The sequence below is a fragment of the Lutra lutra genome, chromosome 1, assembly GCF_902655055.1.
Source record: "Lutra lutra chromosome 1, mLutLut1.2, whole genome shotgun sequence".
Lineage (NCBI taxonomy): Eukaryota > Metazoa > Chordata > Mammalia > Carnivora > Mustelidae > Lutra > Lutra lutra.
The window spans coordinates 447828-474016 of NC_062278.1; the positions used below are offsets into that span (position 1 = coordinate 447828).

At 59.5% G+C, this 26189-nt stretch overlaps 1 protein-coding gene across 3 annotated transcripts; it reads left to right on the forward strand.

Moving 5' to 3' along the window:
- The first annotated feature begins 296 nt into the window (after nt 1-296).
- LSS (lanosterol synthase) lies at nt 297-25350 on the forward strand. 3 transcript variants are annotated; one of them, XR_007125148.1, is made up of 22 exons: nt 297-438; nt 590-758; nt 989-1127; nt 4061-4169; nt 5055-5176; nt 5449-5545; nt 7317-7452; nt 7749-7857; nt 8404-8522; nt 9372-9469; nt 10006-10033; nt 11810-11866; nt 12521-12592; nt 12919-12969; nt 13489-13638; nt 14251-14347; nt 15400-15505; nt 22211-22276; nt 22709-22865; nt 23433-23603; nt 24564-24642; nt 25189-25251. XR_007125148.1 is itself a non-coding variant. In XM_047717780.1 (22 exons), the coding sequence occupies exons 1-22, from the start codon at nt 425-427 to the stop codon at nt 25318-25320; spliced, it is 2202 nt and encodes a 733-aa protein (XP_047573736.1). In that variant the 5' UTR covers nt 297-424; the 3' UTR covers nt 25321-25350. The 3 variants fall into 3 exon arrangements, 2 of the variants coding, with proteins under 2 accessions (XP_047573736.1, XP_047573751.1); XM_047717780.1 differs by having other exon boundaries at nt 22785-22865; nt 25189-25350; XM_047717795.1 differs by lacking the exons at nt 22211-22276; nt 22709-22865; nt 23433-23603 and having other exon boundaries at nt 25189-25350.
- The last annotated feature ends 839 nt before the right edge of the window (nt 25351-26189 follow it).

The window sequence follows — 26189 nt, forward strand, 5'->3', positions numbered from 1 at the left end:
AACTGCAGGCCCCGCCCCGCCCCGCCCCGCCCCGCCCCTGCGTCTGGCTGCGGCCCCGCCCAGTCCTCGCCTCCGCCCGGCCCCGCCCGGCCCCGCCCCGCCCCGCCCCGCCCCGCCCCGCCCCGCCCCGCCCCGCCCCGCCCCGCCCCGCCCCTGCGTCTGGCTGCGGCCCCGCCCAGTCCTCGCCTCCGCCCGGCCCCGCCCCGCTCAGACCCCGCCCAGGCCACGCCCCCGTCGCGCTGGGACGTCCGGCTCTCGACCACTGAGGCGGCCGAGCGCGCCCTGGGCCCACCTTCTCGGCGCTCTGATTGGCTGCAGGGCATCGGCCCACCGCGCCCCGCGAGGTCTGCCGAGGCGCCTTAGCCGCGGCCGGGGTTTGGGACCTGGGGCGGGAGTGGCGACAGCGAGTAACGCGGCCGCGGTCATGACGGAGGGCACGTGAGTCCCGCGTCCCGGGACCCGCGAGAAGGGAGGGCGGCGGGGCGGCGGGGAGGGGGCGCCCGGCTCTTCCGCTGTGCTGCGGGCGCCGTGGGGGCCTGCGGGGGCGGCGGGAAGGGCCGGCGACTGAGCCGAGCGCCCGCGCCCGCAGGTGCCTGCGTCGCCGGGGCGGCCCCCACAAGACGGAGCCGGCGACCGACCTCCGCCGCTGGCGCCTGCGCAGCGAGCGCGGCCGGCAGACGTGGACGTACCTGGCGCCGGAGGAGGAGCCGGGCCGCGGGCCCACGGCGCTGGAGGCGCACTCGCTGGGGCTGGACCCCGTAAGTGCGGCGCGGGCGCGGGGTCGGCCCCGGGACCTCGGGGAGCCGGGGGAGGCTCGGAAACAGCGGCTGCTTCCGGGAGGGGGAGCGCGCAGCCTTCCTTTCCCTTCGTGGGGCGGAGCCTGCGGACTCCGGACGGCAGCGGGTGGGGCTCCCCGCGCGGCCCGGGGTCCCCGCTTGGGCCCGGGCCGGCCTCCGCCCTCTCAGCCCCCGTCTGTCCTCCGCGGCAGGGGAGTCACTTCAAGGCCTTGCCCAAAGCGGACACCGCCCGGGCAGCGGCTCTGAACGGGATCGCGTTCTACGTGGGGCTGCAGGCCGAGGACGGGCACTGGGCGGGGGACTACGGCGGCCCGCTCTTCCTCCTGCCGGGTAGGTGGTTGCGGGCGTGCGGGGGCTCCGGCCTGCGGGGGCTTGAGCCAGGCCAGGTTCGGGCCGGCTCCGCGCGGTGAACGCGGTGCAGTGATGAGCGGGTGGGAACCCAGCAGCTCACTGGGGAAGGTGTCTGCGGGGCTGGCCTGTGCCCGCGCTGGCCCGCTTGGTGCTGCGGGACGCCGCGTTCTCAGAAGGAAGCAAGGGCTGCTCTGGTGGGGGCAAGGCGGAGTGGCCCTCCAGTCCCAGTGCGAGTGACAGAGAGTGTCATCTCATGGATGACAGGATGACAGGATGGAGGACCTGGCCTCTGTGAAGGTGTCAGAGGTGGGCAGGTGATGGGTGGGATCTTTTTTTTTCTTGAGATTTTATTTTTTTAAAGATTTTATTTATTTATTTGACAGACAGAGATCACAAGCAGGCAGAGAGGCAGGCGGGGGGCGGGGGGGGGGAAGCAGGCTCCCTGCTGAGCAGAGAGCCCGCTGTGGGGCTCGATCCTGGGACTCTGAGATCATGACCTGAGCCGAAGGCAGGGCTTAACTCACTGAGCCACCCAGGCGCCCCCAAACTGGACAAATTTTTCATCACTGAGAAAGATTTTTTTTTTAAAGAATTTATTTATTTATTTGACAGAGAGAGATCACAAGCAGGCAGAGAGGCAGGCAGAGAGAGAGAGAGAGAGAGAGGGAAGCAGGCTCCCTGCTGAGCAGAGAGCCCGATGCGGGCCTCGATCCCAGGACCCTGAGATCATGACCTGAGCCGAAGGCAGCGGCTTAACCCACTGAGCCACCCAGGCGCCCGAGAAAGATTTTTTTTTAATAAAGTTTGTATTTATTTGACAGAGATCACAAGTAGGCAGAGAGGCAGGCAGAGAGAGGAGGAAGCAGCTCTCCGCTGAGCAAGGAGCCTGATGTGGGGCTCAATCGCAGGACCCTGAGATCATGACCTGAGCTGAAAGCAGAGGCTTAACCCACTGAGCCACCCGGGTGCCCCTTAAGATTCTATTTTTAAGTAATCTGTGCATCCCAGTGTGAGGCTCAAACCCGCAGGCCCACGATCTAGAGCTGCTCGCTCTACCAACTGACCGGGCCATCCAGGGCCCCCCTGGGTGGAATCTTGAAGTCCTCTTTGGGCAGGTTGGGGGAGGCCAGGTAGCTTGTGTGTGCAAACTTACCCTGGGGCGGGGGAGCTCAGGCAGGGAACCTGCTGGTTCGGTTGGTGAGTCCTAGGCAGACTGCATTTGGGCCTCCTGGGTACTGAACTGGGTCGGCTAGCTCAAACCATTGTGTTCTGAGGATGTTTCACTAAGTAGGTGCTCAGCTGCGTCAGGGAAGAAATTCCCTCCTGTAAACGTACGTAGAAGGACTCCTTTCTCCATCTGCTCTTGCCTGCCCTGGGCTGTACGGCGTTGTAGCTTCTTGTCCGGGACCCAAGGGCCTGTCCTTAGGGGTCAGCCAAAGGGGTTCTTTCTTCCCTTTGGCCCCACCTGCAGCCTGCTGAGACTGTTGCCAGAGATCTTCATAGGGAGGCGGTGACACCACATTTGCCTGTTCTGGGGAAGGTGACCGGACTTCACTGTATCTCGGCCACCTCATCGGTGACATGGGGCTGATGAGAATCAGGCTAGGTCATGCATTTGGGGCACCAGGGACAGCTGCACTGCTTCATGCTCCCTGCTGCAGCTCTGGGCTCCACCTGCTGGGGCTCCTCCCCCGTGCAGGCTGTAGGCTGGGTCTTTGCCTCCCCTCTTCTGAACTCTGGACAGACCGTCTTTCTCAGGTTGGTCTGTGCAGAGGTACTGTACAGGGTTTTTCCATGGCTGGCTGAGCTTTCACCACTCCTTCCTTTTCCTGCTTTAATTTGGGAAAATGCTCCTGGGGGCCATGGTTCTGTATAGACAATTCCCCATTGAGTGTAGTTCATGTGGTACTGGCTATTCCCATGGGTCTTTATGGGAAGGCGCTGACGTGGCATTGGTCTGCTCTGACCCCGGGCAAGGTGGTAGGACTTCACTGTGCCTAGGCTGCCTCGGATGTGATGTGGGGAATCGAATTTGGTCAACGTGCACAATACATGCATCACTGTGGTGAGCCCCGATGCTAGGGTCCACCCCCCTGGGCTCCAGCCCCTGCCCTACTACTTGGGGCCCATGCCTCAGTTTCCTTGCCTGTAGAACGGGAAAGACGCTGCCTCTGTTTCTTGGCCATGTGTGTTTCTTCGTCTTGACAGCATCATGACTGTAATGAAAAGAGACGGGCTTGATTTGGGGGGATTTTTTTTCTGTGAACCTCCGCAGCATCTCCAAACCTAGCTGCCGTTCTTCTGTGTGAGTCTTCCAGGGCTTCTGATGCCTCGGAGCCAGAGCCAGGCATGTGTTTCGTGGTACATTTTGACCAGGGCCTACCCCAAGACACCCTGCCCCCTCCCCTCCCTGGCAGGGCACCACAAGCATGTGGCTGGGGGAGGTGGAGGCTAGGGATAGGGATGGCCAGTGAGTACCATATTCAGGAGGGCTAGGCTGGAAAAGGTTTTTTGTGGATAAAATTTATTGGCCATTGGCTATCTCCCCAGTTTGCAAAGTGACATATATGCTAGAAGAAAACCTATAAAACAAAAAAACATAAGCAATAAAGCTTATCCTCTCCAGGGGTGAACCATTTGGCGTTTCTTTTCCAGCAGGTGTAGACAGTCTTGTGGGAACTTCGAGTGGCTGGGAGGGCTTTGCACACCCCATGTAGGGAGTATCATGTGTTGCTGCTGCTCCTGGGGCCTCACTCGCGACGTCCCGGACCATGTTGGGAGGAGTAGCCTTCTCAGGCTCGTTTCCATGGAGAGGAGACTGCCAGACCCGCTCCCTGTACCGTGGGAGGAAAGGGGCCTGGGCTTAGCAGTGCTGAGCGCCTGCTCCCGGGGACATCTTTTCTGCCACATAGGCCTCCTGATCACCTGCTACGTGGCCCAGATCCCCTTGCCCGCGGGCTGTAGAGAAGAGATGGTGCGGTACCTGCGGTCGGTGCAGCTCCCTGATGGCGGCTGGGGCCTGTGAGTCGCCTTTTACTGCACACATGTGCGTGCGCGTGCACACGCGTTCTTATGCGGGAGCTATGCCTGTCAAGAGTGGGGGGCTGTAGCTAGTCTGGACCTGGGGTGGGTGGGAGGGACATGGGCTGGGTTCTGTGGTCGGCTGGACCCTGGTGTCCCGGGGGTCTCAGGACAGGTGGTGGCACACTCTGGCCATTGGTCTTCTAGCTTGTGTTACAACTCGGCTTTCTGACTGCTCGAGAGACTCGTGAGACTCACCCCACAGAAAACCCTCTGCTGTTACCACTAAGGCAGAAGGAAGTTCTTCACTCTGGAATGGCAGCAGGTGCTGCGAAGGTGGCCAGGTGCCCCCCAGTTCTCAGCCTGCCTTTCGGACACAGCTCAGTCTGGGGGCAGGGCCTTCCCCAGGGAGCTCAGCTGCCTGCCCACCCTGGTCGTGGGCTTTGGTACCTCTTTTTCCACACCTAGGGCTGGGGTTCCTCCCGGTGAGCTAAATCCACACCACAGGGGTCCTCCATCCGAATTCTTGGGGGACAGCCCAGTCTCTGTTTGCTCCTTGACGGGGCTCTGGGCCTCAGCTTGTTCCCTCTGGAGCTGGGTCTGTGTGCTGTGGTGATGAGGGAGCCAGAACTGGGCCCCTGCCCGGGACTGGTCCCGTTGACTTGGGCACGGATGTAAGTAGAGGAGGTGGCAGGTCACGCACAGGCAGCTGGGGACGGTCCGGGTGTGGGAGCTGTGTGGCAGTTCCGGGGTTCGTCATGTTGTCGGGTTATGTCAGTGAAAGGTATTAGAGCGTTTTTGATTTTTCTTGGAGACTTTGCTGAAAGCCTTGCTCAGTTTCTTAGAAGCAATGAAATGTGTCTCTTGTTCTGTCTCCTCCCCAAGGCACGTGGAGGGCAAGTCCACGGTGTTCGGGACTGCACTCAACTACGTGTCTCTGAGAATCCTGGGTGTCGGGCCTGATGATCCTGACTTGGTACGAGCCCGGAACCTTCTTCACAAGAAAGGTACTCCTTGCACAGCCCGTGCGGGTGCTCCTTCCTGCAGGCAGAGGCCGCGAGTGTCCGTCTCGGGGCTGGACTCACGTATTCTGGGGAAGCCACCGGTCCCCCAGCTCCCGTGCCACTGGGCAGTCCTGAGCAGCTCGGGAGCCCGCTTCTCTCCTGGGCTCGGAGGAGCCTCAGCACTGTGCTTGGGTCACGCGAGGGGGGCACATGCGGTTCCTGAGGAGCTAATCTTCACAGTCAGGCAGGTGTTTGGGGACTTTCCTTTTCCGTAGGTGGAGCTCTGCTCATCCCTTCCTGGGGGAAGTTCTGGTTGGCTGTGCTGAACGTTTACAGCTGGGAAGGCCTCAACACTCTGTTCCCGGAGATGTGGTATGCTTGTCCTTCTGCGGCTGATTCGTGGCTGGGTTGCCAGTGCTTTCCTGAGTCGGGTGACTGGCCCTGGGTCACAGACGAGGGGGTGGCCCATTCTGTGGAGGGCGGGCTGCGTCAGGCTCCCGGTGGAGGCCCTGCTTGGCTGAGGCCTGCAGCCGGATGGAAGGGGCTCCCGGTTGGGCGGCAGGGAGGCACTGTGGGCTTGGGCCTCGGGCAGGTGCGCGGGTTCCGCCAGGCCGGGAGAACGGCTGGTGTGGCGAGCGTGAAGCTCTGGCGTTGTTGCAGGAGGCTGTGCTGTGTCTTGGCATGGGCGCTCGGGGCCTCCGTGGGAGCAGGGACAAGAAGGCGGCGGGTGTACCGCTCTTGCCATCCTCAGCACTGGGCTGGGCTTTTTTCTGTTCTCTTATCTCTTTGCTGGTGACTGGGAAGGTCAGTCCCAGGCATCATATTGTCACCTGTGGGCACCTCAGTTTAAAAGAGAAGGTTTTCCTTGTTCACAGAATCATGGTGCCGTTTGCACACTCCGCGGAGTCGGCACTGAGTCCTTCTGCTGAAACACTTTTCACCAGCATCTTCACATTTTGGGCATCTCCCCAGAAAACATTCATGTGCATGTCAGTCCCCCAGTGTCACCTTCAGGGGCTGAGAGCCCTGGGAGCTTGGGTTGGTGGAGCTTGGGTTGAGCCCCTGTGACTCCCTGGAGCCCTGTCAGCAGCGTCGTGGCACCTGGGGAGCTGTCAGGGAGGTTGGGGGCTGTTGTGTTAGCGACCTCGGTGGGGGTCCTCCAGGTGAAGGGTTCTGATGCCAGGGTTGAGGGCCCAGCCTCCGCAGCCTTGCGGGGGGGTGACGGGCAAAGGGTGGTGAGGTGAGGTGCTGGGAGGGATGCTTGGGAGGAGGCGGGAGGTGTCCTGGGGCCACCCTTGCAGTCCTCGCTGGCGGCTCGCTGGGGTCCCGTGGACCTGTGCAGTGCGTGAGGTGTGGGCAGGGGAGGGCACCGAGCCGGCGCTGGGAGGCCAGTGTCAGGACACTGGCAGTCTGTGCTGGGCCGTGACGGCACTGCTGGTCTTGCTTGGGGTGGCATTGGAGGGGTGAGTTAGAGGGGGGAAGGTGTGCAGGGTGGAGGACCAGAGATCCTGAACCACTCCAGCGGCAGAGAAGCTGTAACATACGCCACTCACTGAAGTGAGTGGTGGCGCCCTAGAGGGAGGGAAGTGGCCCAAGGCTAGAGCTGGCCCAAGGGCTGGGTACCTGCTCAACTTGTGACTGGCCTGCCTGTGCTCCTCACACGTTCCGACAGGAGGCTGGAAGGGAAAGTGGGGACAGTGGGGACAGTGCCTGTGCTGAGGCCAGGCTAAATGTCTGGCCTGAAGCATGTTGGTGGAGATAACCCTCGAAGCCTCAATCCTCGGGAAGGAGAGCAGTTCTGAAGGGTTTTAGATAAACTTTATTTTAGAATGGTTTTCAATTTCCAGAAAAGTCACAAAGGTAGTCCAGAATGTTCCCGTAGACCCTTCACCCTGTTTCTCCATTATTAACATTTTACATCGCCGTGGTATCTTTGTACGGCATACGGTCCTCGAAGTGTAGAAGTCGAGTTTCCTGGCTTCAGGCTGAAGCGGGAGGAGTGGCTGTCACTCTTGCAGACTGTGCCTGTCCGCACCCCATGGGAGTGCGGCTGTGACGTGCGGGTGGCCGTGCTGACTTGGGCTGGGGCTGCTTGGGTGGTGCCGGAGGGGGCCAGGACCTTCTGCCGACGTCTCTTCCACAGGCTGTTTCCTAACTGGGTCCCCGCGCACCCCTCCACGCTCTGGTGCCATTGCCGACAGGTCTACCTGCCCATGAGCTACTGCTACGCCGTCCGGCTGAGCGCGAAGGAGGACCCACTGATCCGGAGCCTCCGCCAGGTCAGAACTCCTGGGCAGGGACCCTCAGGCCTGGGGGGCCCCCTCGAGTCCAATTGCGCATCCTGCTTGCCTGGAACTGCTCAGAGCTGAGTTCCAAGTTGTGAGAGCAGAACCTCCACCTTCCCGGATCCTCCGTGACTGTCCGAGGGGGCGAGGGGACGGCTCGGGGCACCTGGGAGCAGAGTCCGCCTGGGGGAGCAGGTCCCGAGAGCTGGCTTGGGGCGCAGGGTGCTCACTAGGGTGCGCCCCCGGGAGGGCAGTGGGTGAGGAGGGTGCTGAGGGGCTGGTGCCCCCAGGAGCTCTACGTGGAGGACTACGCAGGCATCGACTGGCCGGCACACAGGAGCAGCGTGGCCCCCGAGGAGCTGTACACACCGCACAGCTGGCTGCTCCGTGTGGTGTACGGTGGGTGCTCCCCGAAGGGCTGGCAGGCACCTCGGGTGATGCCGAGTCTCCTCCCCCCTCCCCTCCCCTCTTTCCCACCCCTCTGTCGTTTGGGCCACGTGGTGATGAGGGGGACAGCCGTGTGTGCCTCGTGTCTAGTCGGTCTGCCCTGTGTTTGCCCCTGGAGCAGGCCTGGGGCTGGGGCTCCCGGACAAGAGAATGAGGAGCTGCGGGCCTGGAGGGCACACTCATTCCTTCCAGTAAGGGGAAGGACTCTGGGGCCCAGTGGAGGCCCATCTCCCTGCAGGAAGCCTGGTGGCTTGGGGGCCAGCACGGGGGCCGTGTGTGGAAGCGTCTTGTTCCGCTGCTCGTGCTTCCCTTGCTCCTGTCTTGTGTGCTGCGCCCTGGGGTGGCAGCTGGGTCCCTGTCTCCGTCAGTGCTGAGATGCACCCCGGCTGCCTAGGGGCAGGGCCGGGCAGCGCATCCGGATGTTGGGGAGGGTCGGGGGGTGGACAGGGTAGGGAAGGGCCCGGGGGCCGTCCTGTGCTGATGACCTCACCCCTGCAGCATTACTCAACCTGTATGAGCGCTACCACAGCACCAGCGTGCGGCAGCGGGCCATCCAGAAGCTGTACGAGCACATCGTGGCAGACGACCGCTTCTCCAAGTGCCTCAGCATTGGCCCGGTCAGTGCTCCCGCTGCCCCGGTCAGTACCTCCCCGCCGTGTAGGGGGAGGAGCTGGGGCGGGAGGCCCTCTTGAGGCCGGTCTCTGGAGCTGGGAGTGTGGTCTTCCTGGAGGTGAGGTCTCCCACCAGAGCCTGGCAGACAGCACCCTCCCCACCACCCAGTGTGTTTGGATGCTGTCCCTTGGGCCACTTCTCAAGATCTTTCTGGCCAGCTGGGAGGGTTGCCTTTTCTCCCTTGACCATCTCCCCGCAGAACTCGCTACTGCCCTTGCCTTGTGGGGTTCGGAGCTCCAGCCCAGCTCCTGCTGAGCCTGTGACCCAGGGCTCTCACTCTGAGGCTCTGGGCTCCTGAGCCGGCTTTGCATCATGAGGCCGTGGGGCCTGGCAGAGGCCCGGCGTGGACGCGCTTGTAGAGGCAGGGGTATCCCAGGCAGTGCAGGGTTGAGGGGCTGCCTTGCGGCTGTGGGGCGACAGCTGCCGGAGCCTGTGCTGCTATCTTGGGGCCCTGACGGGCCATGATGGCAGCCTTTTGGGTCAGTCCAGTGGAGCTGTGTCACTTGGGCCCCCAGGCCTTGCCGTGGCTGTGCTCACTCGCCAGCTGGCTCGGCTCACATTCTCTCCCCTCCGTGGACATGCCTCAGGCCTCTCCTGCCTCCCTTTGTGGGGTACAGCTCTGGCTTGGTCTCTGGCGGGGCCTGGTGAGGCGTGAGCGCTCCGCTGAGAGTGGAAGGCCTGGTCTGGCTCAGAGTGAGGTGGTGTTAGGCGCCCAGGGTTGGCGCTGTCATCCTTGTTCTCGGGAGCTGCCGCGGGTCTGGAGCAGGGTCCTGATGGGGTCGTGTCTCCCACAGATCTCGAAAACCATCAACATGCTTGTGCGCTGGTATGTGGATGGGCCGGCCTCCTCCATCTTCCAGGAGCACATCTCCAGGATTCCTGATTACCTATGGTGAGTAGCGGGAAGGGCCTGGCCAGTCTGTGTCACCAGGTTCCTGTTGCATGTGACCAAGAGCCAAGGGCAGACGTGCACGGGGGCCTCCCTGGGCACAGTGGCAGGCAGCAGGGTCCCATATCTCAGCGTCCTACTGAGTGCTGGGGAGTCTGGAGTCACGCTTGGACCAGGAATTTCAGGATTTGGGAAAGGTGGTGAGGGTTGGCGTGGAGTCGAACTGCCATAAAGCACTCACTCCTGGGGCTTCTGGAAGGTAGACCTTGGAAGCTTGCAGCACATCGGGTGGGTTCGGGGGAACGTCGGGAAGGCCTCACTGACAAGAAGGGGTCAGTCCCTGGTTGTGGTGGGACCATGGTGGGTGAGTGTGTCTCACAGTGTCCCATGGCGGGGAGGCGTGCATTCGAGGGGCCCTTTTCCCTCTGGCGGCCATGTGGGCCTGCTGCTGTAAGTGGGGTGAGCCGGGCTCTGGGTGGTCGGCAGACTTCAGCTGTTAGCTCTCTACTCCCTGACCTGGGCTTTTCTCGTCCTCACAGGCTGGGTCTCGATGGCATGAAAATGCAGGTAAAGGCTACAAGGCCATGGCCACTTGCTTCCTTTCCAGCCATTCCTGATCTTGGGGTTTGGTAGGGTAACCGCTCCTCGCAGTGAGTTCTGGTAGCGTGTGCTGAGTGGCTGCTTGCATCCCTGGCCCTGCGTCTGAGGGGACAGCCAGTGGCAGGGACATCGGCAGGCGGCAGGGGTTGTGGGAGGGCCAAGGGTCTGTGGCGACCCCCTGCCCTCTGCCCTCGGCCCATGGGAACAGTTCAGAGCTTCAGGTCAGGACGAGACGAGCATCTCCTGGTGTTCTTGATGGGCCAGCCTCGTCCCGCTGTGACCACTGGCCTCCGTGCCCACATGCCGGGCCGGACGGGGCGGGGAGTGCGGGCGTCCGCGGGGAGGACCTGTGCTTCACGCCCCAGCCAAGCGCCTGCAGAGCTGCCCTTGCCTCGAAGGGCGTCTGTCCCCCGTGTGCTCCCAGCTGGCCCTTCCCTTTCTGTGCCGTGGATCACAGCTGTGTTCTGCTGCTGCCTCTCCCCCGGCTTGTTTCCTGTGCCCGGCCCGGGGGTGGAGGTACCTGACCACAGCGTGGCTGGGGGGGCTGCTCCCGACCAGGCTTGGAAGCGGTGAGCCTGGGAGCCATCGGGTCCCCCTGTGGGGGTCTCGTCTGCTGTGACCGGCTGGCGCAGTGTGGAGACCTGGAGCCTCCAGCAGTGTGCTTGGATCGCGTGGGCCGCTGGCCCTTTAGGGCGGGTGCACACAGACGCAGCACCGGCTAGCGCGGAGTTCACCTCGGTGTGGTTTACCCCCGGCCCCCCGACTCCTACGTGCCAAGAGCCCCTGCGTGGGCTGTTCGTGTCCTCTGAACCTGTCCCTGCACAGCTGATGCGTTTTTACGAAACGGCTCTGCTGGTGTCGACGCCTCGCAGGGTTGGTGATGGTCCCCAGTTTGGTTTTGTGGCACATTTGTTGACATCAGCGTTTGAGCCATGTGGCTGGTCCTCGAAGCCACTTCTGTGCAGTGGTCCGGGTGCCCTTCCTTCCTGGGCGATTGGTTCCTAGAGCTGCCTTCTGGGTCTGCCTGGTGGTTTCCTCTATGTCCTCTGTCCCCAACAGCTCGTGGGTAGGCCCTGAGCCTTGATCCTGAACGGCTTCTTTTAGGCAGGAGGGTTTCCTGGTGGCAGGCGTCCTCCCTACATGTCCTGCAGGGCCATGGCTTCTGATGCCCTCTTGGGGCTGTCGGTTGATCTGGGCTCTGGTGTTGCCAGCCCTGTCCCTGTTACCTGAGTATCTGTCCCCGTCATGCTCTGTTTCAGTGGGATTCGGCCGCTGGCATTCTTGTGGGACCAGAGCCTTGACTGGTGAACGAGGCTCCTAGGGTGGGATTTGAGGGGGTCCTGTTCACCTCTGTTGAGGCCTCTACCAGGCCCCACCACCTCCAGATGTACTCAGATGTGAAGGGGTGTTCCTGGCCGAGGGTGAGAGCGTACAGGCAGTGGTCGTCCAGATCCTCGAAGTGCCCCGAGAGGGTTCTGTCCTGGCGGGTAGCCTGGTGGAGGCAGGTGGGGCTCCCGACCGTCACCTGCCTGCAGGAACGGCCCTTCTCGGGCCCTCATGGGCGTTGAGGGCGCACAGAGCATGGAGCCTGGGGTCAGGAGTTGGCTGGGCTCCCCCCTCTTTGCAGGAGCTGTTGGGAGCCCCTGATGCCTCCTCGGCCCCGCAGGTGTCTGTCAGATCCTGGGTGATGGTGGGTGGGTCGGGAGAGCCGCTGCCGCTCTAACAGCCCGTCCTTGCCTGCAGGGCACCAACGGCTCGCAGGTGTGGGACACCTCATTTGCCATCCAGGCTCTGTTGGAGGTACGTGCTCTGCCTCCTGTTTCTTCAGCCTCTAGATGACCTTCCTGGGTGTCCACTGCTGCTTCCAGTGTGACATGGCCGCTGCTGACCCTGACTCTTGGCTCCCCTGGGCTCCGAGGCCTCTGGTGATGGTCCCAGCAAGACAGTGGTCTTGCCCAGCAGCTTCGGGTGGTGGGTGGGCTGCGAGGCTTCAGGAGCAGGGAGCCTTGTAAGGTCTGTTCCTGGGGAGACAGGGCAGAGAGCTTCTAGCAGGGGGAGTGGGCTCTAGGCTTTTCACAACACTCAGACTGCTCATTGTGGATACCTCAGCACAGGCTGGAGAGAAACCAGAATGTGTTTTTGTGCTGGTGGGACTGAGGGTGGTGACATTCTGGAAGGTCTTGGGAGGGGGTCTGGGCCACACGAGGGTCTGCCTTTGATGGGGCAGGGTCTTACGGACACAGGACGGGCTGGGCCGGGTTTGGTGTCGACTGTCTTTTTCATCTCCTTTGTTTCTCCATCACATCTTCCTGACTTGTCAGCAGAAGTGGAAGGGCCTGAGGCTCGGGTGGGTTTGCTCCTGTTTCCCAGTGGCGGCAAGATGTCACCGGCGTTGCCTGGGAAACAGTTCAGCTGTGTAGGCTTGTGAGCGGCCGCCTCCGTTGTCTCTTCCAGGCGGGAGCACAGCACAGGCCCGAGTTTTCGTCTCCTCTGCAGCAGGCACACGAGTTTCTCCGACTTTCACAGGTGAGGCCAAGTCTGGCCTGTGCCTGGGCTGGTGGGGCTCCCACAGGCAGGGGTGCCACCTCCTCACCCCTGCCTGCCCTCTCCAGCTCAGGGTAGTGCCCAGTTGGGTTTCCCCAGCAGAGGATGGGGGCTGTGGGCCACGGGCCACAGGCCACGGGGGTGAGGCCTTGAAGGGTGCCTCTGGCTCCAGTGTTCGAGAGGGCCGTAGGGCAGCAGCTGTGGGTCCCGAAGTGTTCCGTGCCAGGCCCGCCGGCCCCAGTGTCTGGGACTGCCGGTGACGTGGGGCCTCCTCTGCTTCCCACATGTGCGTCCTGGATGCTGTCCAGGTCCCAGACAGCCCTCCTGACTACCAGAAGTACTACCGCCAGATGAGCAAGGTACCGTGGCCGCCCTGCTTTGCCCTGAGTCCTGTGGCCGGGTTGGTCCTGCTTTGCCCTTGAACGGGGCTCTTCCCACGGCTTCCTGGGGCTTCCCGCTCGGATAGACACGCAGCGCAGGCTTCTGTCAGCGCATCCGAGGTTCCCTGGCTGGGGAGGTCCAGGCGCGAGGTGGCTGAGCCACGCAGGCGTCCACGTGCCACACGCTGGGGGCTGTGCACATGTGCCCTTGCCTCAGAGGCGCTTCCAGACGGCAGCGCGTGCAGGGAGCGGGACCGCGTTCGTCAGAACCTGGGTCAGGGTGACGGGGCTGCTGTGGAGGCAGGAGAGCAGCCCCGCTGGGTATGTGGGAGCGTGGACGCCGCGTGTGCGCTTCCTCGCAGCAGGTCGGGAGGTCCTCCTGCAGGGGTGCGGCGTGGAGCTGCGCGGGTGAGGGAGGCGCTCTGACCTGGGAAGGTCCTGACAACCAGGACGTGGGCTCAGCCCCCCACCCCGCCTGTGACCGCCGCATGCCCGCAGGGGGGCTTCCCTTTCAGCACGCTGGACTGCGGCTGGACGGTTGCCGACTGCACCGCTGAGGCCTTGAAGTCCGTCCTCCTCCTGCAGGAAAAGTGTCCCTTTGTCACCAAGCACGTCACGCGCGAGCGGCTGTGTGACGCCGTTGCTGTGGTGAGGCTCTGGGCGTGGGACGGGGTGCACGATGGCGCCCGGGCTGCCCTGCCGCCCACCCCCGGGTCCACTTAGCAGCGCGTGTGAGCTGCGCTTCAGTGGCTTTCGTCCCCTCAAACCCCTGGGTCAGACTGCAAACCCGGGGTGGCGCACCCTCTGACGGCATCTGTGTTTGGGGAAACCACGAGCCCTGTGCTGGAAGCTCGCGGGTCTGGCTGCTCTCCAGGGCAGACTGGCCTTCTCCACGGGGTGTGTGGAGGGAAAATGTCTGTGCGTTTGTGCGAAACACTCCCAGCGTACCCGGTGTTGGTGCGTGTCTCACCGTGAGAACCACATAGCTCGGCAGTACGTGTGTGCTCTATAAATGGGGGAGCAGGTGCATGCCAGGGCCCTAGGTGGCCACTCATAGAGCACCTGCTTGATAAAGCTGCAGCCCGCTGCTCTGGGCACTGAGGGTCTTGGTTTAATGCGACAACTGGCTCCCTGCTCCCCATCCCTGCCCCATTGCTCTTAGCTTTGGGTGTTTCTAGAAAGGTCCACTACAGCTTGTGGGCTCCCCCTTATGCTCAGGTACATGGGTAAACTCTCAGGTTGTTGTCTCTCTGGTTTCAGTTGCTGAACATGAGGAATTCTGATGGAGGGTTTGCCACCTATGAGACTAAGCGTGGGGGGCACTTGCTGGAGCTGCTGAACCCCTCAGAGGTCTTTGGTGAGTGGTTGGTGAGACAGACCTAGGGACCCGACACGCCATGAGATGTTGTTGCCAACCAGAGCCCAGAGTTCTTTCTCCAGGCTAGGAGCGGTGCCGGCAAAGCTGCTGGCAGATGATGGTGGATCCTTTATTTTTTATTTATTTATTTTTAAAGATTTTATTTATTTGACAGAGATCACAAGCAGGCAGAGAGGCAGGCAGAGAGAGAGGAGGGGAAGCAGGCTCCCTGCTGAGCAGGAGCCCGACGCGGGGCTCGATCGCAGGACCCTGAGACCATGACCTGAGCCGAAGGCAGAGGCTTAACCCCCTGAGCCCCGCAGGCGCCCCCGTGGTGGATTCTTGAAGGAGCGCCTCCAAGCCCTGGCGTGTCTGTGCTTGTTGACCTCTGAGGGTGGCCATCTTGGCGGTTGTGGATGGAGAATTGTGGTTTTGTTTCTCAGAGGTGGTGGAGGAGTCAGTGGGAGTCACACCTGGCTCTCTGGCTTGAGCCTGGGCTGGCTCTTGCTGTGTGCTCTGTCCTCTGCGGGGACCGTCCTGTGTCCTCGGTGCTCCTCACAGAGCCCAGGCACATTGCAAGGAGGTGTCGGTAGGGACCCACTGGCCTGTATTGTCCCTGCCGTGCGCTGTGGCTCTCGCCTGCTCAGGCGGCTTCTGTCCCTGAGTATGTGCCCTCGCGTGCCCCCATGCCCCTGCTTCGGGGTCTCTGTCTTACTTCTGTAACTGTTAAATGTGCTCCGGTTGGGGTGGGGCATAGCTCTGCCCTGTACCGCTCTCCTTCATTCCCCCACTGGCCCAAATGTCCTCCAGCTGGATACAGGTCTCGAAGCCACTGTGGAGGCACGGGCTACCCTCCTACCTGGTGGCCGTGTCTCCTGGGCCAGTCCGCAGGGACTCTTTCCTTGTTTCCTCTGGAGGGTGACCAGGCTCTTGCTGTCCTGTATGGCTCTGCATGTTAGGACGCTCTCATTCTTCACGGTTTGGCATGAGCTGCCAGATTGGGTGACACAATGACACTCACACGCGCGCTGATCCCTCCCTCCCTCTCTCAGGGGACATCATGATTGACTACACATATGTGGAGTGCACCTCGGCCGTGATGCAGGCACTGAAGCTTTTCCATGAGCGTTTCCCAGACCACAGGGCCGAGGAGGTCAGGTAAGGGTGGCCTGGGCACAGGGATCTTTGGTCACTGAGCTACGCGTGCTGCCCATTCAGGAGCCAAGAGCTGAGACGCGGGCACGCTGGACACCGAGAGCGTGTGTTACTGGGGTGGGTGGCTCGCCGCAGAGAGGGACTGTGGACTGAAACTCCTTTAGCAGTGGAGGGGGGTTGCCAGCGTTCCTGAATCGAGCTGCAGGCCTCTGCCTGCCACGCTGAGGGTCAGGGATGCCAGACCGCGCAGTGACTGCACAGAGCTTCCGATGCCCTGAAACCCTGACTGCTGGGAGCCTGCTGCTGAGCGCCGGTCCTCCCGGGACCTACGCGGTCGGTGAACACGTGTTTGTGCGTTGTGGTTTTCATGGGTCGTGTTCTTAAAGTAAGCTGGACGAAAGGAAATGTTAAAATGATAAGAGAAAGTTCGGGATTTGTCAAGAAAGATCCGCTTATCCGTGGACCCACAAAGTTCAAGTCCGTGTCGTTCCGAGGCCAGCTCTTCATGAAACGTGTACCGGGGCTCAAAGGAGCACAGCTGTAACACAAAAATCAGTGCTTTTCCACATCCTAATATTGGTAAAAAAGGCCTATATCCCCGGCTGCACCCATGTCCACAGAAACGGTGGTTTTTAAACAAGCTCGTCCTGTTGACGTCTGGTACGCGTGGAGAGACGTGCACACGTGGAATTGTCATGAGGTGGGCACGCCCGTGGGACCACAGCGGGCACACAGAGGTTACCGGAAGCTCCCCCTCTGGTTCTCTGTGGGCGGCTCTGACCTGCACCTGGGGGATCACCTGGTGCGTGGGCCCCTGCCAGCTGGTCACAGAGCGGCCCGCCCGCCGTCCCCCGTGCCGTCCCCCATGCCGCAGCCTGCCTGTGCTGCGTGGGGGCACCATTTACTGTCGGCTTGTCTTGGCTCCTCGGGAGCCTTCCAGTGGGTTCCTGTGACTCACCTGCTTGAACACTCTGTGCTCGTCTGCCGCGGCCGGGACACCCACTTCTCGTGGGGAGTGGACTCGCCGTGTCACAGGCGACCCGGGCTCCTCTGAGGACTCCCCTCCACCCGGCACGAGCTTGTGCTTCCACGCCTTCCGGCAGGGCCAGCACATGCCCAGCCTGGTCATACTGTGCCTTCGCGGCGTTGCTGGGTTCTGCTCGGAAAGCATTTTCGGAGGCTTTTCACGACTGTGCTCACAGAGAAAACAGTCTCCGTCCCCTGCCAGTGTCCTCTTCAGGCTCTGGCTCTCCCGGGAAAGGAGCGCAGGCTCGTGGGAGGAGCGGGAGGCTTCTCTTCTTCCCCGGCTCTCTGGAAGAGTGCACGGGCGTCTGCTGCTTCCACCTCAGCTGTGCGGGCTCCGTTTGGGCCGGGAGTTTCCTCGGAAGGAAGGTTTTACATTCTTACTTACGGGGTCGGTTTTACTTGTTCTAGGACTGTGCAGATTTCCTTTTCTTCATGTTTGTTTCAGTTTTGGGGACTGTCCCATCTCCACTCCATTTTCTGTGGATCTACACGGAGCTGCCTTCAGTGTCCCCAGCAGCAGCTCAGTCCCCACTGCGTCCCCGGTTCCTTGCTGACGTGGGTGACCTGGGCCTCTTCTCCACTAGCAGCTTGTCAGTCTTTTCTTTTCTCTTCTTTTCTTTCTTAAGATTATTTATTCGTTGATGCATTTGACAGAGAGCAAGAGAGCGTGTGTGCGTGCGTGCGTGAGCAGGGGGAGGGGCAGAGGGAGAAGCAGGGAGCCCGCTGCCAGCCTGGATCCCAGGACGCCTGGATCCCAGGACCCCGGGATCGTGACCCGAACTGAAGGCAGGTGCTTCACTGACTGAGCCACCCAGGTGCCCTTGTTTTTTCTTTTAAGATTTACGTATTTCGGAGAGGGAGGGGGAGAGAGAGAATCCCAAGCAGACTCCCCACTGTGCACGGGGCCTGACGTGGGGCTCAGTCTCACAACTCTGAGATTGTGACCTGAGCCGAAACCAAGAGTCAGACACTCGGACTGCGCCCCGGGCCACCCCTGAATCTTTAGTTGACGTACAACGTAAACATGCATTTCAGGCCTACACATAGTGGGTCCACAGGCGTGTACGTGCTCACCACAGCGTGGCTACCGTAGTCCCCATGCAACACTCTTTTTTTTCCCCCCAAGATTTTATTTATTTATTTGACAGAGATCACAGGTAGGCAGAGAGGCAGGCAGAGAGGGAGGAAGGGAAGCAGGCTCCCCGCCGAGCAGAGAGCCCGACGCAGGGCTCGATCCCAGGACCCTGGGATCATGACCTGAGCTGAAAGCAGAGGCTTAACCCACTGAGCCACCCAGGCGCCCGTTAAGATTCTATTTTTAAGTAATCTGCAACCCAGTGTGAGGCTCAAACCCGCACACCCACGATCTAGAGCTGCTCACGCTACCGACATGCAACTCTCCTGCGTGCCGTACCCACACCCCTGCCTGTTCGTTCCGTAACTGGAAACTTGTGCCTCCCATTCATCCCTTCACGCATTTTGCTGTCCCCTGATGCCCCGTCCTCTGGCACCAACCAGTTCTCTGTATTTATGTGTCTGTTTCAGCTTTCACTTTTTCATTTTATTATTTTCCTTTTATTAAGTGGGCTCCACACTGGACTTCGACGCAGGTCTTGAACTCACTACTCTGAGATCAAGACCTGAGCTGAGACCAAGGCTCAGATGCTTAACCAGCTGAGCCACCCAGAAGCCCCTGTTTCTGGGGCCATATGTGCCATAGTTGAGCCACTTACCTACTGAACGACATCTTTCACGTTTTATACGAATCACCCTGCCGTAATTACTCCTGTGCAGACTTTTGTGTGGATGTGTCTTCAGCCCATTTGGGTAAATACCGGGGAGCATAGGGTTGGGTCATGTGGTAGGAGTATTTAGGAGTTTTGTAAGAAACTGCCAAACTGGCTTCCAGAGCACTTCCAGAGTGTAGTTTGCAGTGGGTGGGAGCTCCTGGTGTTCTGTAGCCTTGAGTTTGTAGTTCTTCCGGGTTTTAGCCATTCTAATAGGTGTGTAGTGGTTTATTGTTGTGTTAATTGGCCGTTCTCTAGGGACAGAGAACGTTGAACGTTTTGTCCTCTATCTGTCCGCTGTCTGTATGTTTTTTGGTCAGATGTGTGTTTAGATCTTCTGTTGTCTCATGGTCACATTTTCGGATATTTGAAAAGCATTTTGACTAGCAGTCCTTGTCAGCTGGATATTCTGCGAAGAGTTTCTCCCGGTCTGTGGCTGTCTCTTCCTTCTGTTAGCAGGGCCTTGGGAGAGCCGCAGTTGCTTGTTTTAATGTGGTCCCGCTCACTGGTGTCTCCTTTCAGGGACTGTGTCTAAAAAGTCATCACCAAACCCAAGGTTGCCTAGATTTTCTCCCGTGGTATGTTTTAGGACTTTTATAGTTTTGTGTTTTACACGTAGGTCTGTGATTCACTTCAGCTAACTTTAGTGAAGGATGTAAGGTCTGCGTCTGGACTGTTTTTTTGCATGTAATCGCACTTGCATCGTTCGGTGAGGTTTCCTTTCTCCATTGAACTGCTTTCCCTTGTCAACAATGATTGCTCTACATTTATGTGGGTCTGTTTCTGGGTGATGGGTTTCATTCTGCTGATCTGTTCTTCTAACCATGTCACACTGTCTCGATTACTGTAGATTTTATAGCAAGTCTTTTTCTTTCTTTCTTTTTTAAAGATTTTATTTATTTTGGAGCAAGTGAGCAGCGGAAGGGGCAGAGGGAGAGGGAGAGAGCACCTGAAGCAGGCTTCATGCCCAGTGCAGAACCCGGCTCGGAGCTCAGTCTCACAACGCTGAGATCGTGACCTGAGTCACAGTCAGAAGTCGGACGGTTAACTGACCGCACCGCCCAAGCGTCCCTTATAGCAAGTCTTGAAGTCGGGTAGGGTCACTCAGACTTTCATCTTTGTTTCCTTCAATGATGTGTTGGCTATCCTAGGTTTGTTTGTTTTTGTTTTTGTTTTTTTTGCCTTTCTGTATAAACTTTGGGATCTGTCCTATAAAGTAACTTGCTGGGATTTTGATTGGGCCTGTACTGAATCTATAGATCAAGTTGCAAATATTGTTGGTTTCTTTCATCATAATTTTTTAGCTTTTGTCTTATAGATCTTACATGTATTTTGTTAGATTTATACCTAAGTATTTTTTTTTTTGGTGCTAACATAATTGATATTGTGATTTTAATTTCAGAATTTGATTGTTCATTGCTGGTAAGAAGAGAATTGTTACAATTGTTTAGTGGTTCCAGGAGTGCTTTGCTTGAGTCTTTGGGATTCTTTACATAGCTAATGTCATCTGTGAGCTGATGGTTTTATTTCTTCCTCCCCAATCTGCATACCATTTATTTTCTTTTCCTGTCCTATTACACTGGTTAGAACTTCCAGTGCAGTGCTGAATAGGAATACTGAGAGGACATCCTTGTTCAAGGTGAAGAGCTTCCCTTCTCTTCCTAGTTTGCTGCAAGTTTTTGATCATAAATGGGATTCGATTTTGTCTAATACTTCGGTAGCTCTTGGTGTGATCATGTGACTTTTCCTGTTTAGCCTGTTGATTCGATAGGTTACGTTAATTGGTCTTCGAATGCAGTCAGCTTTCCGTACCTGGGATGATGTGTCTCGCTGGTCTGTAGTCTGTACTTCACTTTGTGCGTCGTTGTGTGTGATTTGCCAGTGCCCTCTTGAGGACTTCCACGTCTGTGCTACTGAGACAGAAGGTCTGTAGTTTCCCTTCTTGTGAGGTCTTTGCTTTTGGTGTCCAGGAGATCCTCTCCTCACGGGGTAAATCAGGCGGCGTTCCCTCTGTTTCTAGTCTCTGGAAGAGGTTGTAGAGACTTGGCATTATTCCCTCCTTGGATGTTAGAAATCACCCGAGAATCCCTCCGGGCTGCTCTTTATGTCCTTAATTGTGGGTTCCTGCGGGTCTTCTGCTTGGACTGGCCCGTCGTACGCAGAAGTGGAGGTGGCAGCTTGTATTTCTTGGTTAAAGGGGAATGATTCTAATTTTTCCTCATTTGGAATGATTTTTGCTGTAGGTTTTTTTGGTAGTTACCCCTTTTCAGGTTAACAAAGTCCTTTTTTCTTCCTGATTTGCTGAGTTGCTTTTTTCCCTCTGTTGTGGGCGTTGTATTTTAAGATGACTTTTCTGTCTCTGTAGAGATGATAAACATAATATCCCATGTCTGTTAATGTTGTAGATGATTATTGTAGATCCTTGTTAGGTTGAAACACCGTTGTTTCTGGGACAACCTAACTTGGAATCATCATATCTCTATTGTATTCAATTCCCCAAAATTTAGGTTTGAATTTTGCGTGTGTGTTCATTCATGGATAGCCTGAAAATTGTGCTTTCCTGCATCCCTCTTATAGGGATTAGTATATATAGTATTAGTATATAGTTTTGCGTTTCTAGAATAAATGAGGGCGTGTTTCTTCCCGTGTTCCCTGGAAGAGTCCGTGTCACGTTAGAATGATCATTCTTGTTAGTTAGTAGAATTTACCATTTAAAACTTCTAGTGCTGGACTTGTTTTTCTGGGCAGTTGGGATCTGTGACTCCTGTCTGCTCCTCCTGGAACCAGCCAGGCTCCCACTCTGCTTGAGGTGGTTTTGAGAAGCTCCTTTCCCAGCAATTTCTGTGTTCCAAGTTTTCACCTATGTTGCATAAAGTTTTCTTGTTTTCTCTTAACCGTTCCATTTCTGCCGCACCTGTGGTCACGTCACTCTTTCCTTGCTGGTGTTATGTGCTTGGCCCTTCACTGTTTGTGCTGGTTGTCTCTTGTTGACCGACAGCAGGCCTAAAACTCCCAACAACAGTGTCTCTTACCTCACAGTTTCTGTGGATCGGGAACCCAGGCGTGGCCCAGCTGGGTCCTCTGCCACCTGGGATACCGGCGGGGACTGGGGTCTCATCTCAGCATTGGCTAAGGAAGGGTCTGCTCCAAGTTCATATGGCTGTTGGCAGGTTTCCATTCCCTGCAGAAGATCAGCCTGAGGGTCCCATTTCCTCACTGAGCATTGGCTAGAGGCCACCCTGTTTTTTGCCATGTGGGTCTCCGTGGCATCTCATGGAGCCAGCGGGGGACAGGGAGTCTGCTAGCAAGACGGAAGCTGGACTTCCCCGTGCCCAAGTGTCAGAAGTGATGTCCCTCCAACTTGGCGGCAGTCTGTTGTTTGGAAACAAGTCCCAAGGGGAGGGCTGCCGTGGGGGTGGGGACCTGCCGCGAGGCTCGCGGGGATCACCTTGGAGGCTGTCTTTGTGTCACTCCAGCCTTCCAGAGAGCCACCTGGGCTTAGGCTGGATCCCTCAATCTAACATTTTCTCTCTAATTTTTAACTTCTTTTGAAAATTTCACTTTGCCTGTTTACTCAAGCCTGTGAAACTGATGTGACCGCTGCGGAACCGGTTCTGTCTGCGGAACCGGTTCTGTCTGCGGCTGCTTCTAGTGTGGGTCCGCCACTCACTTCCACTTCCTCCTGCTCTGCTTTCTTCTCACTGCGACTTTGCTGCTCCCTTCTGGGTCCCCTCCTTGCTTCCTCCCTGACCTCGGTGTTTCTTCTCTCGACCACCGGTTTTGACCCGTTTGTGGAGGGAGACCTTGCTGGTTCTGCTGAGGCCCTAGGATGGGTGGGATCGGAGCAGGTGGATTGTTTCCCTGCAGCCTCTGTTAGCACCGTCCTGTGTTCCAGGGAGACGCTCGAGCAGGGCCTGGAATTCTGTCGGCAGAAGCAGCGGGCCGATGGCTCCTGGGAAGGGTGAGTGAGCTCCCGGGCGCGGGTGTGCCTGGGCATGGGAGGGCTCTGCCCTCAGTGTGCTCGCGGGATGTCCGTGTGGGGCCTCGTGCCGCACCAGAAGGCTGTGGGGGTGCGGCTGACGGCAGGTGGGCCTCGTTTGGGTCTGAGCGCCCGGCCTCATCCCGGTGGGGCTTTGCTCAGTTGCTGCTGAAGGAGTTTGGCTGCCTGTGTGGGTGGGGAGGGCTCTGTGGCCTGGGATCGGGTCCCATCTGTGATTCCTCCTTCCCCGGGGTGTGGGTCCGTCTTATGTCCTGTGAGGGCCAGGCTGGGCAGGTCTCTTGCTCAGCCCTAAGCCTGAGGCACAAGTTGATGGCTTGCCAGAGGCCATGTGGATGGTTTTCTTGAAAATAACCCCAGCTTCCCCGACCCCGTGATGAAACGTGGTCCCCTAAGTCCGGCAGAGCTCCTGTTGCTTTCACACCCTTCTGAAGAGGCTGAAAGGCTGAGACCCTCCTTTGTCTTCCTCCAGCTCCTGGGGGGTCTGCTTCACCTACGGCACCTGGTTTGGGCTGGAAGCTTTCGCCTGCGTGGGGCAGACTTACCGCAGCGGGTGAGTGTGGGCTCCTGGCCCTGCTCCGTGGGGCTCCTCCCAGCAGGCCGCTCTGCTGGGGGCATCTTTTCCTTTGGTGTTGGATTTGGGGCATCTTTGGTATTTTTCGAAGCAGTGAGATTCCTGGCTCTGGAGCTGACGGTGGCCCAGGAAAGACACTGGGCTGAGGCCTTGGCTCCATGTTCTGGAAGCTTCCAGCTTGTAGCTTGTGTGTGGAGGGGCACTCTGGGCTCACCTGGCCCCCAGCCCCAGTGGGACTGCCCCGGGCCGGGTTGAGGGAAGGGAGGCGGCCTCAGGTCTGAGCCAGCCCGGCTTTGTGGCGGGTGTTTTGGGTCGGGGGCGGTCATGCCAGAGCTGCTCACTGCATCTGGGAGGAGGGGTCTCTGTGCCATTCCCGTCACATGGTGGGTGGGACTGGAGTGCCAGCTGCCCCCCACTGCCCACTGTACTCTGTCTCATGCTCCCTCCGTACCCTGGGGAGGCCTGGTCAGTGGGTGATTCGGTCTGGGGCCTCCCTGTACTGACAGCGTCTCCCATCTTGGTCTCCCATCTTGCTGGTCTCTGTAGGGCTGTGTGTGCGGCAGTCTCCCAGGCCTGCGACTTCCTGCTCTCCAGGCAGATGGCAGACGGCGGCTGGGGGGAGGACTTCGAGTCCTGCGAGCAGCGGCGCTACGTGCAGAGCGCCACGTCTCAGATCCATAACACGTGCTGGGCCCTGATGGGGCTGATGGCCGTCAGGTGGGGGCTGTGGGCCCTGTGCCCGAGTAGGGGGGTCGAGAGGAGGAGGGACGCTGAGCCTGGAGCAGGCAGTTTGGGTGGGGTGCGGGCAGGCGAGCTCTGAGCAGGGGTGGGAGGGGCAAAGCGTGCAGGGCAAGGGCACACGTCTTTCCAAACACGGGCTTCCGGCAGAGAGGCTTGCCGTTGAGAAGAAGACCACCCAAAGTGTCAGCAAGGGGGAGAAGAGGCCCGGGCCCACAGGGTGGGGTGAGGCAGGTCCCTGCAGCGCTCTCTGGGGGCCTCCTGGCTCCACATGCGTGTATGGGCACACACACGTGCACAGTATCCTGATCTGGGCTGCCCTGGTGGCTTTGGGCCTGTTTGGGGAATCTTCCTAAAACCCCCTCAGTTAGGCTAGGTCAGTGTGAGCCGGAGCAGCCGAGTCTGGGGGTGCCCCGCAGGGCAGTCTGCCTCCCACCGCTCCTGACCCCGCACTCAGTCCTTCTGGTGTGTCATCATGCCTTGTGCCACGACTAGTGAGGATTAGCACGTCTGACTTCCGGGGCCTTTAGAGAATCCTGAAGGCCAGTGGGTCCTGGTGGGCATGAGAGTTTTCCTCCTGTCCTGGGGTGAGCACAGAGCAGTGCCTGGTGGCTGGGGCCCCCCGGACAGGTCTGGAGCAGCCCAGGCCCTTACCTAGCCACGTTTGCGGGGCTGCCCACCCAACCTGCTCACCCCTGCACATGCTGCGTTCTGCATTTCTCAGGAATTGGGTGTCTGGGATTTGGGTAGGAAACAGGCAGTCGTGGCCTGCGGTGCCAGCTGTCCTAGCGGCTGTGTCTGGCAGGGCAGGTCAGTCGTCACACAGGGTTTCATGTCTGCCCTGCCTGACTGTGTGAGGGATGCTGCTTGGGCCGCAGCCAGAGGCGCTGTCCTCTGGAGGGTGGTGGCAGATGTGTTCAGCGCCTCCCATTTCCCTAGGCACCCCTGCGTGGAGGCCCTGGAGAGAGGAGTCAGCTGTCTGCTTCGGAAGCAGCTCCCCAGTGGCGACTGGCCCCAGGTAGGCCAAGGAGGCCCGAGGAGCCCATGGCCCAACACTGACCTCAGTTGGCATGGTCGTTCTCACACACCTGTGCCCCCCGACCCCTGGCGGCGTGCCAGTGGGCAGGGTCTTGGGGGTTTGCGATCCATCACTGCCTCCAGTGAGGAAGCGTGTGGAAGCAGGTCTCTATTTGCAGAGGAAGCCGTCACTCAGAGGCTGGGCCGGGATTGGGGCAGGGGCTGGTTCTGGGCACCCTCAGCCTCTGCCTCACGGCTCTGACTCAGCAGCGAGTGCAGGGCAGCCTCCCCAGTCCTGTAGGCCTGGGCTCACAAGGTTATGTAAGGCTGAGCCCCTCCCTTGGATGAGTGTGGGGTCGGCACAGCTGTGAGGAGCTGGTGACTCAGGCTGGAGGCTGTACCACAGGGCAGGGCTCCAGAACTGGGGTGGCCGCAGGGGGATGGCCCGCTGAGGCTCCTGTGCAGACTCCCCGGGAGCCGTCCAGCGGGCCGGCTGGGGTTTCCGTTCAGGGATCCCCTTGGTGTGTATTCCCCCGCACTCTTTCAGGAGAACATCGCTGGCGTCTTCAACAAGTCCTGTGCAATCAACTACACGAGCTACAGGAACGTCTTCCCCATCTGGGCCCTTGGCCGCTTCTCCCGCCTGTACCCCGAGAGTGCCCTCGCCGGCCAGCCTTGAGGGCGCCCGGTGGGCGGGTGGGGGTGGGGGATGGGTGGGGCATGGGTGGGGCTTCCAAAATGTCGCCAGCACCACGCGTTCCTGTTGGGGCAGCTCGGGCTGCAGGAGCCCCGCCTGGGTGCCCAGTGCCCATCACCACCCACCTCTGCAGGTCGGGACCGGGCTGGGGCTGGTGCCTTTAAGACACCTGATCCTCAGGACAGGTTTAGTTAGAGAAGCTTGTGGAGCTCGGGTGAGGAGGGGGACAAGCTGCGCTGTGGCCCTGGGGAGGCCTGGCACATTCTGCTGTGCCTGGGCACGGCGCATGTCCTCTCTGTGGGGCTGGGGCGCTTTCTTGGCCGAAATCTGAGTTCTTAGGAAAGGGGAACGGTGCCTCGCCTGCCTTCTGCCAGGTGCTGCCCAGGAGCCAGCTTGGCTGGGCCTGTCCCTGTGTTTTCTTTCTGTGGGGCTGAGGGATGCGACAGCTTTTCTGAACAGCCCAGCGGGAGGCTGGTCCTCCCCGTTCACCTGGACGCCCCGGGCTCAGGAAGGAACGGGGACCAGACTTGCCACGTGTCTGCCTGCTCAAAGGGGAGCCAGACGTGCCGCCAGCCCTGCCCTCAGCTCAGGCCCACCCGTGGCGCCTCGCCATGCCGCCATCATCCTTCTCTCCGGAGTGTCCAGGGCTGACGGAGGCACAGGCAGGAGGCCACGCGTGATGGGCGATGAGTGTCCACGCGCTTGGGAGGCTGCCACTGTGGGCCACTGCCGTGTGCCGGGGACAGCGGAGCAGTCTGCCGTAGATGGCTGGACAGGCCTGACACCTTAGGCACCCTAACGCCTGCTGCTGACCCTCATGTCCTGGCTTGTGCTCTGAGCAGAAGTGAGGG